The sequence below is a fragment of the Electrophorus electricus genome, chromosome 21 (genome assembly GCF_041902795.1).
Source record: "Electrophorus electricus isolate QZ-2024a chromosome 21, ASM4190279v1, whole genome shotgun sequence".
In the NCBI taxonomy this organism is placed as follows: Eukaryota; Metazoa; Chordata; class Actinopteri; order Gymnotiformes; family Gymnotidae; genus Electrophorus; species Electrophorus electricus.
This window is the reverse complement of record NC_137517.1, coordinates 3298539-3312500: the sequence shown is the minus strand read 5'-3', so window position 1 is coordinate 3312500 and position 13962 is coordinate 3298539. Positions and strand designations below refer to the sequence as shown.

Here is a 13962-nt window from a genome sequence, read left to right as displayed (position 1 = left end):
GGTGGAGAAGATCTTCTGCCTCCCTCAGATTACCCTGGCGATCGAAACCAGTCACAGCATGCAGGGAAAAGAGGAAGGGGCAGAGCCAGAGAGACTACTGATGGAGAGAGAGAGAGAGAGAGAGAGAGAGAGAAACGTGGAAAGGGTACGGAGGAAGGACCACGGAGCAGCGAGGAGGAGGAGGAGAAATGCAGGGAGAACAGAAAGCAGGGACGAAAGAGTCAAGAGTGAGAACAGACAGAAGAGGAACACAGAGAGAGGCAGGGCCAAGAGATGAAGAGGGGAGAGAAGGGTGAGAGGAATTCGAGAGCTGTGTAAGTCTGAAGTGATCTCTGGGGTTTATCCTAACAGAAACATTCCTTTATGTATCGACAGGAATATATTCAGTGGAATAAATGTACGTGCACCCCTCCTTAATTGTTGGACACAAAGCTTAGTGCCATTTCATTCAGTAAATAGGTGCGCATACTATGGTTTCCATGTTACACTGATAAATGCCCTCCGCATTACCTGTGTACAGTAGAGATATTAGAGTTGCAAATTCTGACAAAGGGGTAGAGGCATGTAGAGCTTGGCAGAAAGATTTATGACTCACACACTTCAATGCCGCATTAGAATCCCCTCTGTCCCCCCACACAGACACTTTCCTCCAAGACACACAAACAGCCTCGAATGTGACTCAGACTCGCATTCACACACACGCACCTCCGATGAAGTGATGAGTTATTAGGCAGAACCTGGGACTGGACAGATATATGTGCAGGAGCTCTTCAGTAATCAGGCTCTGATGGGATGCTGGGCGAGAGTGTGGTCCGCAGTGTGACATCGCCCATGACTCCTGCAGCCATGCTGGCCTGCACCCAGCATGCTGCCTGCTGCCTGCACCACCACCCGCTCCACCCACTACTCCTGCTGCACCTGCTACATCTGCTGCATGCTCTCCAACCACTACACCTGCTACTCCCACCACATCCTCTCCACCCACTACACCTGCTACTCCCACCACATCCTCTGCACCCGCTACACCCGCCACACCCTCTCCACCCACTTCACCCGCTACACCCGCCACACCCTCTCCACCCACTTCACCTGCTACATCCACCACACCCTCTCCACCCACTACTCCCACCACATCCTCTCCACCCACTACACCTGCTGCTCCCACCACATCCTCTGCACCCGCTACACCCGCCACACCCTCTCCACCCACTTCACCTGCTACATCCACCACACCCTCTCCACCCACTACTCCCACCACATCCTCTCCACCCACTACACCTGCTGCTCCCACCACATCCTCTGCACCCGCTACACCCGTCACACCCTCTCCACCCACTTCACCTGCTACACCCGCCACACCCTCTCCACCCACTTCACCTGCTACACCCGCCACACCCTCTCCACCCGCTACTCCCACCACATCCTCTCCACCCACTACACCTGCTGCTCCCACCACATCCTCTGCACCCGCTACACCCGTCACACCCTCTCCACCCACTTCACCTGCTACACCCGCCACACCCTCTCCACCCGCTCCACCCGCTACTCCCACCACATCCTCTCCACCCGCTACTCCCACCACATCCTCTCCACCCACTACACCTGCCACACCCTCTCCACACACTACACCCGCTACACCTGCTCCTTCCACACCTTACCCTTTATTTAGCTCCTCGCTAGCTTGTCTTTTTCGTTCTTTCTTTCTTCTCCATCTGTGTACAGTGTAATGCATTTCTCCGTGTATTGTGACATATATCCACAGCAGTTCATCCTTTTCTTCAAGTAATGGGCATATTTGGGGGGTTTTTCTGCTGGTTTTGTCGCATGCTTTGTCATGGTATTATAACAGCACGTAACCACTGTTGGGTGCTTGCTGTTGATCAGCCCGATTCCTCTTCTCCCACAGATATTCATCTTGTGAGTGTAGCTTTAATGGAGAATTCCTCTCCTTGCCTGCCATCATGCAAGTCACACTGGTATTTCTCAATTCAGGACAAACAGCTCTGTTTTAGCATACAGGACAGGGGTGATATTTCATCCCATTTGTCTCAGTCTTTTGGAAAATTAGCCTCTTTCTTTTGCATCCTGTGTGCCATACCTCATACAGAGAAATGGCCAAAAAAAGATATGGTTGATGTTGATGTGACACAGATCATTAACTGAGCCTAAACTGACCAAGGGTACAGTTTAGCTCCTCACATGGACAAACTACACAAACATACACTAGATAAGAGGAGTAGTGTAGTAGTATTGGTGTACTGCAGGTCTTCATCACAGAATGGAGGACTAAATGAGGCTTTTCTTTGACCTGTTTCCACATTGGATACACTGTATTTGGAAAAATGTACTTTAATATTTGTTCGGTTCAGTTCAGTTCAATTCAACAAACGTTTTCTTCGGTTATAAAAAACTCTTTTGGCAAACCTATGTACAACATTCACCTGTCATGCAAACTGCAAATCTCTTAAAGTCTTTTTGCCTAGATGTAAGCACATCTTTCCACCCAGGAAAAAAAACACAGAAAGCACAGTAGACCTCAATGCAGAAGTTGCGAATCGCTCCGGTGAAGTACAAACAACACGGACGTCGTGCTTTAGACACTGATGAGCTTCATTTTAAATGCAAATGTAACCGAAGAGACGATAGTAACGCGTGGTTACTAAATACAGACGGGTGACAAAATTGAAGGAAGCACCTGAATAAATGACTGGGGAAACATGACAGGTCCAGATGGTATCGTCCGGCACCCCCGCTTCTGGAAGATACCATCACTATGGTGATGTACGTGAAACATGCTGAGCAGACTCGGTTGGCCTCCGTTTTGGATTAAAGATTTAAGTGACTTTGAAAGAGGGTTGATAATTCGGGCAGAAGCTTCAGTCAGAAAGACTCATTTATGCATCCATCTACTACACCGCTTAATCCAATTCAGGGTTGCAGGGAGCCAAGCCTATCCCAGCATCCCAGGGTGCAAGGTGGGAAAAGACTGCTCAGCTGACGAGAATTTCAGCAGGAACAGTGACTAAAAGTTACTTCTAAATCAGGTGTACTTGGAAAAACCTGAATAAATAGTTGGAAATCGTGGTTGAAATCTGGTTGTTGTTGAAATTTTGTGCCCTTAGAGAGAAGGGTCACTGCAGATCAATACATCACCTTTATCCGATAATGAGACTTTTCTATCCTGGTGGGTGTGGTCTCTTACGGACTGACCGTGCCCCATCCACAAGGAATGGGTGATCACTAAACACTGTGAAATGATGTAGATCATAGGCTATGGCCTTCACAGTCAACAAGTCTTAGCCAAGATGAACTTCTGGAGGAGATTCTGGATCAGTGTGTTAGGCAGTGTTCTCCACCACTACCACTATCTTCAACTTGCCAACCGAGGGAATATCTTTAGTGACAAGTGGTGCTAAAGCTCTTCCTGGTGGCTTGCGGTAGCCCAGCAATTTTTAGAGTGCTTTTTTTCAGTTTCTGGATCTGTATTTAAGGTTTTGATTAAAATTAGATCACTTCAGAAAATGTGTTTTAGTAGTTATTCAAAAATTGCATTATCTTCTCACCCTATTAATTTCAAAGGCTGTGGTGTTTAAGACAGTTCTCTGTGGAGGTGGACAGTCCATAGTTCTAATAGTTCAACAGCATACTTCGGCATTTTTTATTGCAGTTTTGGGTCCATGAATAGTTCAAAGACAATCCATAATTCTCAAATAAATGCATTCTTTATTACACCTTTGGGGGAAATGGCCACCTTACTGGCTAGAGAAAATATTGCATGTTATGTAGATAAAGTCCTTTGGCCTACCAGTGCCTAGAGATGCAATACACAATAAATGAACATTTTTCTTTCTGTCTGAAAGATTTTTCAATGCACTGGTCCACGTTACTCACTTCTCACATGAATTTCACAAGCATGATTTTTTTTGTCCCTTGTACAATAGCGTCTTTAGTAAGTTGATTTTCGCTATAGTCTAGATTTGAATCAACAGTTTGCTTGCAATTTAGTGAATTGGGTTTGAATTTAAGGTTCTGGAAAAATGGGATATCATTTCAAAAAATGTGTTGTAGCAGTTGTAAAATAACTGTTATTCTTGCTCTCACCCTGTTATTCTGAAATATTGTGGTTCTTGATAGAGTTCTCTTTGGTGGCTGACAGGCCTTCACTGTTCTAATTGCCCCATAAAACCACAGGGATTCTGGGTCTTGGATCACTTCCAAACATAATGGAGTTTTTAATAATGAAATTGCTCTCTGTAACTTTTGAAATCTGCTTTAGAAGAAAACTGGTAATGTATTGTAATAGATGTAGAGAATGAACTGGAGGTGTGTGCGCCTGAATGTATTTATATGTGTGGTCTGTTTATGTATGCGTGCGTGTGTGTGTGCGTGTGTGTGGGTGTGTGTGCGTGTGTTTGTGTGTGTGTGTGTGTGTGTGCGTGTGTGAGTGTGTGTGTGTGTATGTGTGTGTGTGTGTGTGTGTGTGTGTGTGTGCGTGTGTGTATGTGTGTGTGTGTGTGTGCGTGTGTGTGTGTGTGTGTGTGTGCGCGTGTGTGTGTGTGTGTGTGTGGGCGACTGCATACAAACTCCAGGGTTCCACAGTGTGCTTTGCCACTTTTCAGGTATTCTCACTGTCCTTCACTGCCTCCTATGCGTGAGTGTGTGTATATGTATATGAGTGTGTGTGTGTGTGTGTGTGTATATGTGTGTATGTATGAGTGTGTGTGTATATGTGTACAAACTCCAGGGTTCCACAGTGTGCTTTGCCACTTTTCAGGTATTCTCACTGTCCTTCACTGCCTCCTATGTTCTCTACACCGTGGCCAGTGGGTAGGTAGTGGAAGTGCACTGCATGGGCTGCACTGGGCATGCTCATTACCAGCTAGGCCCATGAGTCAGACAGTACCCATACTCAGCCATCAGGCATCCCTCTAAGACTGCAAATACTGACCCAGATGGCAGCTTTCCAGTGGGAGAGCTGCAATCTCTTTGTAAGCTCAAAATATGCTGTTATTATTAGATTTTCATGGAGGATACATTCCATTCTGCAGAAGGGTTTGCGGCCTGGCAGATATCACATCAGGGAAACATCAGGGAATGCCTTGAAGCTTTTTTGCCTGTTGTTTGACTGTTGACAAATCACTAGACTCACTAAAATCCTAAAGTGAGTTTCCATTGCATGATGTGACCTCTTGGCTTGTTTGGTTGGTATTACTGTGTGGTTCTGTCTTTGTTTTGTTTGGTATGATCTCTGCATTTGCATCTTGCTGTTTTCATGATGCCTCTCAAACATTCTGTCAGATGGTGAAGTTCCTTCTGCTTGATTTGATCTGGTTTCAAACACAGTGCAGTAACTATCAAATGAACTTTGTGTGTGTGTGTGTGTGTGTGTGTGTGTGTGTGTGTGTGTGTGTGTGTGTGTGTGTGTATGTGTGCACGTGTGTGTGTTTGTGTGCATGTGTTTGTGTGCATGTTTGTGTGTGTGTGTTTGTAGGGAGGTGTTGGACCTCATCCCAGCTGGTGTAGAAGTGTCGGTTCTACAGTATGCAGCATGGGGTCCTCAGGAGAACCAGCTGGTGAGAACTCTCAATACCTCACCCACAGTGCGTCTTTACACCACACACAAGTATTTTGTGTTTGTGGAGAAAGTATCTCATTCAAAAGCTTTTATTCTATTTTTCAATTCCAATTACTGTGTCTCAGTTATAGGAGCACAGCAATTTTTTTTACTGCTGTCTTTTGAACTCAACAAACTGTTCTATTGTTGTCCATTTATCCATCTATCTATCTATTTATTTTTGTTTAGCATTCAGTGTGCAGCAGTACAATGGTGTCAATCAGCTGTAAACATTACGACTGTTTGCTCTCACTGTCTCTGCTCTGCCAGATCTACGTGTTTGAAAATGACATCTACTACAAGGCGGACGTATCCAGCCCAGCGATGCGTCTCACGACCTCAGGAAAAGTTGGACAAGAGGTCAATGGACTGAGTGACTGGACCTATGAAGGTTAGAGGGGTTAAGGTCTGGGTGGGATTTGTTTGTTTGCTCATTGTAAGTCATGCATTTGTGAGACTGGGTTGAGTGGTCAGAGTGTGACGGTCTAAATGAAATGGTAAGTTTACCAGCCAACACTGATAGTGGCCTTGCAATGCAGAGAACAGATTTCTTTCTTTCAATCAAGTGGAGTGAATCCTTTAAACTTATGAGTCTGAAATTGGAGGTGAATTGGAATTTGATTTGTTCACTTTTGAACTCTCCTGCTTTCATAGAGGAGATCCTACTAAAGTATCCAGCCCACTGGTGGTCCAAAGATGGTGCGCGTCTGGCATACCTTAAAATCAACAACTCTGCAACACCCTTAATGGAGATACCCCATTTCCTGGGTGGGACGTATCCCTCAAATATGCTCTACCCCTACCCTAAGGTAAGAAAAGGAACATATTACTGCATTCCAATACATGAAGTCCAAACAATATGCATAGGTAATTCAAAGATTAAAATATTAATCAAGTGAAACAGAAACGTCAAAGAGACAGATAAACTAGTTTGTGCCTGTTTTGTTGAGATGGGAAAAAAAACCTTGTACATGTCCCTTTGGACAGGCTGGATCCAGCATCCCTGTGGTGGGCCTGTTTGTGGTGAACCTCTATGGTCCCGCACACACCCTGGAAATGATTCCTCCGGACTCCCAGACCATAAGGTAGAGCCGCAATCAGCCTGTGGCCATGCACGCAGTACGTCACGCGTACAGAACTCTGAAACCTGAGGTGTGAAAGAACCTTGCCTACTGAGATATGACGAAATGTTCCTTAAAAGTGATTTGTTGCTCTGGGAAAAATACTTATAATCAAAGCATTGGGCTGGAAAGAACTTTCATTATCTTTTTTGCTTTCATCTGTTCTGCTATCTTTCTGTTTCATTCTACATCATTAGGAGTCCTTTTACAGTGCAGTCTTTTACGACTCCCATTCCTGTTTCTCAGTTATTTCTTTTAATATTATTATATCTGCTCCTTTTCATGTCTTTCTTACTCTCTCCCTCTCACATGATGAAGAGAGAGCTACATCTCCATGGTAAACTGGATCACTAGCACTCGTCTGGCCGTGGTCTGGCTTAACCGTGTCCAAAACCAGTCTGTACTGTGTGTGTGCGAGGCTACGACAGGAGCTTGTGCAGAGGTGAGAGGTCAACGGTCAGGTCCACGGCCACCCCAGTGGGTGTCTTTATGCGTGACGTGGCCATTCATTCAAGCCTTGCTCTGCCTTCAGCAGCCTTTGCAGCGGTGCAGGGGATTCTCGGCTGCTCTGGCGCCCGCTTAGCCAAATTTCACACTGGATCATTTTCTTGCTCTGCGAATGATTCAGTGCAAAACATTCAGCCTTAAGCCCCCAATTTCTTTGTGCAATCCATTTTAAAATAAAAAGGTCACTCTATCAGCATGTATGCAAAATAAATAAATAAATATATATATATATATATATATATATATATATATATATATATATATATATATATATATATATATATATATATATATTTGTGTGTGTGTGTGTGTCCAGGTGTGTGTCTGTCTGTGTGTGTGTGTGTGTGTGTGTGTGTGTGTGTGTGTGTGTGTGTGTGTGTGTGTGTGCGCGTGTGTGTGGGGGTGTGTGTGTGTCTGTGTGTGTGTTCATGGGCATAAGTATTCTGTGGGACTACTACTTTATGAGTGTAATTTACTAATGTGCTAATTCATGAAAATACCCTGACACCAAAACATGTTTACACCTTATCTTAGCTGATTAATGAGTACAGTATTTAATGGAATAAAGTACAGTAGGGTGATCACACAGCTGAGCAGTGCAGGACTTGCCAGACTCCCTACTGTACATAGTTTTGGAAGCTTCGACTTTAGTTTTTTAAGGAGTAATAGTCATTTTTCCAAGAAAAAGTAGCAAACAGTATTTATGAAAGTAATTAAATTCTTATTTTGTACATTGTTCTATAAAGTGCAGCTCATATGAGATGAAGAATGAAACCTCAAATGAACCAGTCTATGCTCCATAGAGCGGCTCTCCTACATGGAGGCGGCCATGTTTAAAATACATATAGTATAGAATCTCTGAGACATCCAGGCCACTAGGTATCGATATAATGGCTTTGAAATATTGCTTTCATAATAGTTTCAATAAAATGAAGAAGAATCTTCGAAAAATGTACTTTTTGCTCCTTTAAGGCTCACTGGGTCTCTCTCAATGCTCTATGTAAGAGGAAAATAGTCCAGCAGCAGCACTGTGACAAGTAATTCCTGTTCTGTGACTAATGCAATAAAATCTGAAAATTGTTTCAGTTACATCAAAGTTCAGATAGAAATAAAAAGGGTCCTCGAGACATGTGGCGTCTGAAGCTGAGCAAGATGTTGCAATGCTATCTAGAGAAGCGCGCTCTCTGTGACACAACCTGCCCCTATGCCGACGCGCACGTTCTTAATCCGTAACGTATGGCACCTTTAATCTGCTCCGTTTTCTTTCTCATGCCCTCAGAAACACAAAATGGCCAAGGACCTTTTGCAGGACCAGAACCAGGTACAGTCGGTCCCTCTCACTTCCAGTCTCTCGCTCCCTCGTTCGCTCTCCCCCTCTCCCGGAGGTATGATGTGCAGTGCAATCATGTTGCAGCCTCCACACCTTCATTTATGAAAGTGGAGTCCATCAGTCACGGTAACAGATTGTATCAGTGCTGCGTGCGCTGCCGCCGACTGGCTGTGTGAGCGTGCATTAACCGTGACTCGCCCAACAGGAGGCGCCATTGTTCTCGGCAGATGGCTCCCAGTTCTACCTTACGCTGCCTGCTAAGCAAGGGGCCAGTGGGGAGTTCCGCCATATTGCCAGTCTTCCTGCTCAGGTTTGTTGGAGACACTGACTTCATGCTGATCAGTGCAAAGCAATTACTTACAGTTACTCTGGCTGTCGATGAATAAATTCTCCCTTTTCAAAAGCCCTAAATGGAACAAGGGAATGTCTTACACAGCTCCAAAGCTCACATGAAGCTAATATAAGGAACCGAACCACGACACGTTTACTAAACACAGCAGACCATTGTGATCTAAACTGATTAGGCTAAGATCCAGCAGTGTGGGAACTATTGGCAAAATGAAACATTTGTTTTACAATATTGACTTTCTCGTCAACACGTGAGGGATCCGCTGCGCACAGAATGACACGTGGTTTGTTGTGTATGTAGTCAAGCTTCCGCTCTGCTCTACGTGCACTGTTACTGTGTGTTGTATTTCTCTGCTGCTACGCTCCCCTTCATGCCTCACAAGCTTAATGTGCATGTTTAGACCCATTCTCTTCTTTCTCTCCCTCTTTTCTTCTTCGCTTTTCTTCTTCCGTCTCACCCAATTTGCAAATCCATCAACTGCCCCTCCCTCTCTCTCTCTCTCCTTCTCTCTCTCTCTCTCCCTCTCTCTCTCTCCCTCTCTCCCTCTCTCTCTCTCTCTCTCTCACCCTCTCCCTCTCTCTCCCTCTCTCTCCCTCTCTCTCTCCCTCTCTCCCTCCCTCTCTCTCCCTCTCTCTCCCTCTCTCTCTCCCTCTCTCCCTCTCTCTCTCTCCCTCTCTCTCCCTCTCTCTCCCTCTCTCTCTCTCTCTCTCTCTTTACCTCTCTCTCTCTCACCCACTCCCTCTCCCTCTCTCCCTCTCTCTCTCTCTCTCTCTCTCTGCAGCCTGCTATTCTCTCTGCATCTCCTCGTTTCCTTACTTCAGGCAACTGGGATGTGGCTCAACTTTGCGCCCTTGATGAGGAGAACAGCAAAATGTACGGGTGGAGCACCTCACCGCAGACCTGTAACATCCGTGCCTCCATCTATGCCTCCATCCGAGCTTCTAATCCTCTCCCGGCATACTGAGGAACCACAGATGACATTTAATTAATATCCGGCTCCTTAATTTAGATGTGCATAGACTGTGATTAATTTTTCATGTGTACTCCTCTGTTGCACTGTGATAATGATCACATAAAATAAATATAACATTTCGACTAACCACTTCAAAGTGTGCATGTCAGTATATTAAAATGCTTGTGGTTGCACGGTTTGTTTTTTCTGGGAACAGATCCAGCTTAGTCCTGGAGACTGGCTGCATTCCTGTGGTGTCAACATTAATAGAATTAGAGATACAATCTCTGATGCTTCAGAGTCACGTCATAAGATTAATCTGTGCAAACTGGTTTTTAGAGAACTACGATCGGAATCCTGAAGCCGGATGTTTCTGTGGCACGTTTCAAATCAAGCAATAGCGTTCGTAAAAGAAAAATCCCTTCTGACTCACTTTGGAGTTGTTTTAGATAAATGCATTTCACTTATCACAGTGCATGGTTAAACTGCTATTTAGTGAATTAATGGGATATTCATGGACTCTTTGCAGCCTGCACTATATGTAATGCAGCTAATCAATAATTAACTAGTAATTAACTATATTTTTTGGTTTTCTTTTATTTTGCCTATGTGTGCGTACATGTTGGACTGAAAATGGAATATTTGACTTGACAAGAAATGTCAGGTTTGAAAGAATATGAATTTAAAGTGGGGTGTGTGAACAAAAAAAACGGTTGCAGTCCCTCTATAATTCAACTGCTACACTCAGTTACCCAGAGGCTGTTACATATCCCATGCACTCACTGCAGAGTCTGGGGATATGTAACCAGGCAGTTTAAATGGTGCAGTTACTTAGGAACACTCTTAGTATTTTTTTTTTTTTTTTGCCTTTTATCAGTGTGAAAGCCTTATTTTGAAAAGCTCCATGCTCTCTGTTTCCTCTCTCTGCAGTTATTTCTTGAGCACGGAGGAATCGCGACACAGCAGGCACTTATACAGGTGAGCATCTGTCTCCCTTCTGAAATTTCCCCCCAGCTGTAATTGAATACTTCATCACTCTGAGAGGCTTTTGCCTAGACCCCCCATGGCCAGCCCATCACACAGCATTATTTACATTTACATTCCACAGGCGGTGCACTTTGGGAGAGGTATTTTATGTTCTCATTAATGGGACACTTATTTTGAACGTCACCATCCTCCTTTATGGTGGGTAATTTTTACCGGCGCATGAGCTATACACGCCTCGGACTCCATGGAATCCGTGTGGCTTCAGTACCTTCAGTTACGATAGGTTACTATCTGCCAGCAATAAGCAGGACGATGCCTGAATTGTCATGTTTCTGGGGACTTTTTTTTAGCAGCAGATGAACTCTGGAGGGCTTCATGCAGGCTGCCATCTAATTCATTTAACAGTAAGGGGAGGGTTGAGAGTGCTTGCAGAGAATCAGTGTGAGTGTGACTCACTTGAATCGAGGCAATGTTCTCTACCCCGTGATTAATATGTTAAGCCTCTTAGTCACTCAGCCCAGTCCATGAGTGCACATTGATTTTTAATTTTTTTTATTGCCATGTTCCCATCCAGAGGGTGAGATCACAGTGCCACCAGTTTGTCCGTATTTCAGACTACAGCCGCTGATAAAATGCCTTGCTGGTTTTACTGGTGGTAAAGTTTTAGCTTTATTGTTGTATGTGTGCGTTTGTCTTTCAGCGTTGAACTTGGAGGAGTGTTCCGTCGTCACTGTCTGACCTGCGACCTTTTTGAGAACTGTAGTTTCTTCAGAGCCGAGTTCAGTCCCAACCAGACACACTTCGCACTATACTGTTTAGGTGGGAAATGACACAGCTGCTTATGTGTACATGAAAACCCCAGTACACACACACACACAAATACCCTTGTGGACATTGTCATATCTTTTTCCCTATTCTCTTTAATGTTTGTGTTTGCAGGCCCAGGGGTTCCCAAGGTGACCATCCACAGTACGGGTGACCCCTCACGTGAGTGAGCTCTTGTTTGCCTCCTGCCATCATGGTCAGTCTCCTCCACTTATGGTTCATCTCTAACATTCAAGGAAACAACAGTGCAGGCACTTTTAAATGATGCCTCCAGTGTTTACATTTGCAGAACAAGACTTCATAAACTAAGGTGGGATTAGCAAAAAAATAATAATAATTAGGACTAATGTATCCATAAACTAATGTTAGATTCCAGCAGAAGAGATTAGTTAATAGTTAACAGCACGGCTCATTTGATACTGAGTGATTAGCCGTCATTGAACTGTTGTGGGAGTCACTGGACTCGCTGCTTCCCGTGATGGGGCTCCGTTTTATCCAGCTCCTACGGAGGAAAAGGCACAATAACATGGTCAGGAACTGGAGTCTACAGCAAGGCTGATAGCCTTGAATGTCTGCGGTTCTCAAAGAGAACAAGTGTGCTCGTTGTCATCCTCGAAGAACACGAGACCGTCAGTTTACGAGGCACTGCGGTTCATCTCGTTTCCCTCTTGCATGCCCCTATCAAAATTGTTTTGGAGGACAGCTTATGTTTTATATCTGACGCTTATTAAGTTTAATGCTTCACCCTGCTCACTGAAATATGCGTTTGTTTAAGAAATGCATCAGTTAAATTTAATTGCTGTAAATGGAACTGATGTGTCACACTGTCAGGATACACAGTGGTGGAGGAAAACAGCCTCCTAGCAACATCTCTTAGTGTTAAGCATCTTCCAGAGACACTCTACAGGACAATCTCCTCTGACAGCTACGGTAAAGTGATACTCCAACTGATTTTTGTCAGTTTATCTTTACCATTTTGGGTATATTAGAATCAATCTAATTGTTTCTGTTTTTGTTCTATTCTAACTGAATCTATACAGCAGCCAGATTTGCTTATTTGCAAACCATTACAGGTGTACATGTTCCTCAGGAGTGAGTGAGTGAGTGTGTGTGTGTGTGTGTGTGTGTGTGTGTGTGTGTGTGTGTGTGTGTGTGTGTGTGTGTGTGCTCATATTTACTAGAATGTACATATATGTGTCTACATTTCTGTACACTAATTTATGACTGAAAAAGAGAGAGAGAGAGAGAGAGAGAGAGAGAGAAACCAAACCCACTCAGAGGAAACAATTTGATGGGTGTTTGAATATTTATGAGTTTCCAACATAACCTCTGCAGTATTCAACGGGGGAGCAGGGTCTGTCCTGTTTTAACTGCCTCTGTGCATAATTCCAGATCTGCATTTGAAGCTTTCCCTGCCCCCGGGGTATGAGGAAAACTTGCACCCGCTCCTTATCATGGTGTAAGCCTGCACTGTGTCTTATCAACCATCAATCATCTTTATTACAGCCACCCTCTCAGTGTGCTTCATTATATTGCATGGTTAATTAATGTACTGTAATTGCTTCAGCATTGACTTAGATGAGTAATAAACATTTGGTGTAATCAGGAGATTGTGACCTCATTCGAAATATGTTCATCATTCCACCAGCTTAGCTATTATATTATACTTTACATATGGTGCTAACCGCTCTCTTCCTATTTTTAATTATTATTTTTTTTTACGTACATTCATTTTGATCCCTCTCACTCGCTGTATCAACGCCCGTCACAGTGACGAGAGTCCGGGAATGCAGTCAGTCACAGAGGAGTTCACCCTTAGCTGGCCACAGGTCCTGTCCAGTCTGTACGGCGTGGCTGTGGTCTGGGTGGACAGAAAAAGCAAAGTGGGTCCAGGCCAGCGCACAAACACACCAGACGCCCGCAGACTAGGATCACTCCGAATCAAAGAGCACCTGGGGGTAGTAGAGTGAGTCTTGTTCCAATTACTGTTCTAATGCCAAACTGACATGGTACAGCTAGATTAGATTTTAGCATAGATTAGATTTATTTGACAAATTATTTGGGATTAGAAGCAAAAAGGCTAATGTAGTTGAGGAAACATAAAAAGTAAATTAATTCGATAATATTTATCCAAAGAGGAAGTATTTGTTTCACTCTATCTATCTATCTATCTATCTATCTATCTATCTATCTATCTATCTATCTATCTATCTATCTATCTATCTATCTATCTATCTATCTATCTATCTATCTATCTATCTATCTATCTATCTGTGT

General features: G+C 44.0%; 1 protein-coding gene across 1 annotated transcript in view; it reads left to right on the top strand.

Annotated features, from left to right (window-relative positions):
- Positions 1 to 13962, top strand: part of LOC113576421 (inactive dipeptidyl peptidase 10) — a 34879-nt gene that overhangs the window by 16706 nt on the left and 4211 nt on the right. Inside the window, exons 6-20 of the mRNA XM_035521499.2 lie at positions 4775 to 4827; positions 5492 to 5573; positions 5885 to 6005; positions 6269 to 6423; positions 6602 to 6699; positions 7054 to 7177; positions 8522 to 8563; positions 8778 to 8882; positions 9703 to 9794; positions 10804 to 10851; positions 11561 to 11679; positions 11800 to 11847; positions 12517 to 12615; positions 13078 to 13144; positions 13457 to 13651. Of these exons, the coding sequence (XP_035377392.1) occupies positions 4775 to 4827; positions 5492 to 5573; positions 5885 to 6005; positions 6269 to 6423; positions 6602 to 6699; positions 7054 to 7177; positions 8522 to 8563; positions 8778 to 8882; positions 9703 to 9794; positions 10804 to 10851; positions 11561 to 11679; positions 11800 to 11847; positions 12517 to 12615; positions 13078 to 13144; positions 13457 to 13651 (1448 nt within the window). The remainder of the gene's footprint in view (positions 1 to 4774; positions 4828 to 5491; positions 5574 to 5884; positions 6006 to 6268; positions 6424 to 6601; positions 6700 to 7053; positions 7178 to 8521; positions 8564 to 8777; positions 8883 to 9702; positions 9795 to 10803; positions 10852 to 11560; positions 11680 to 11799; positions 11848 to 12516; positions 12616 to 13077; positions 13145 to 13456; positions 13652 to 13962) is intronic.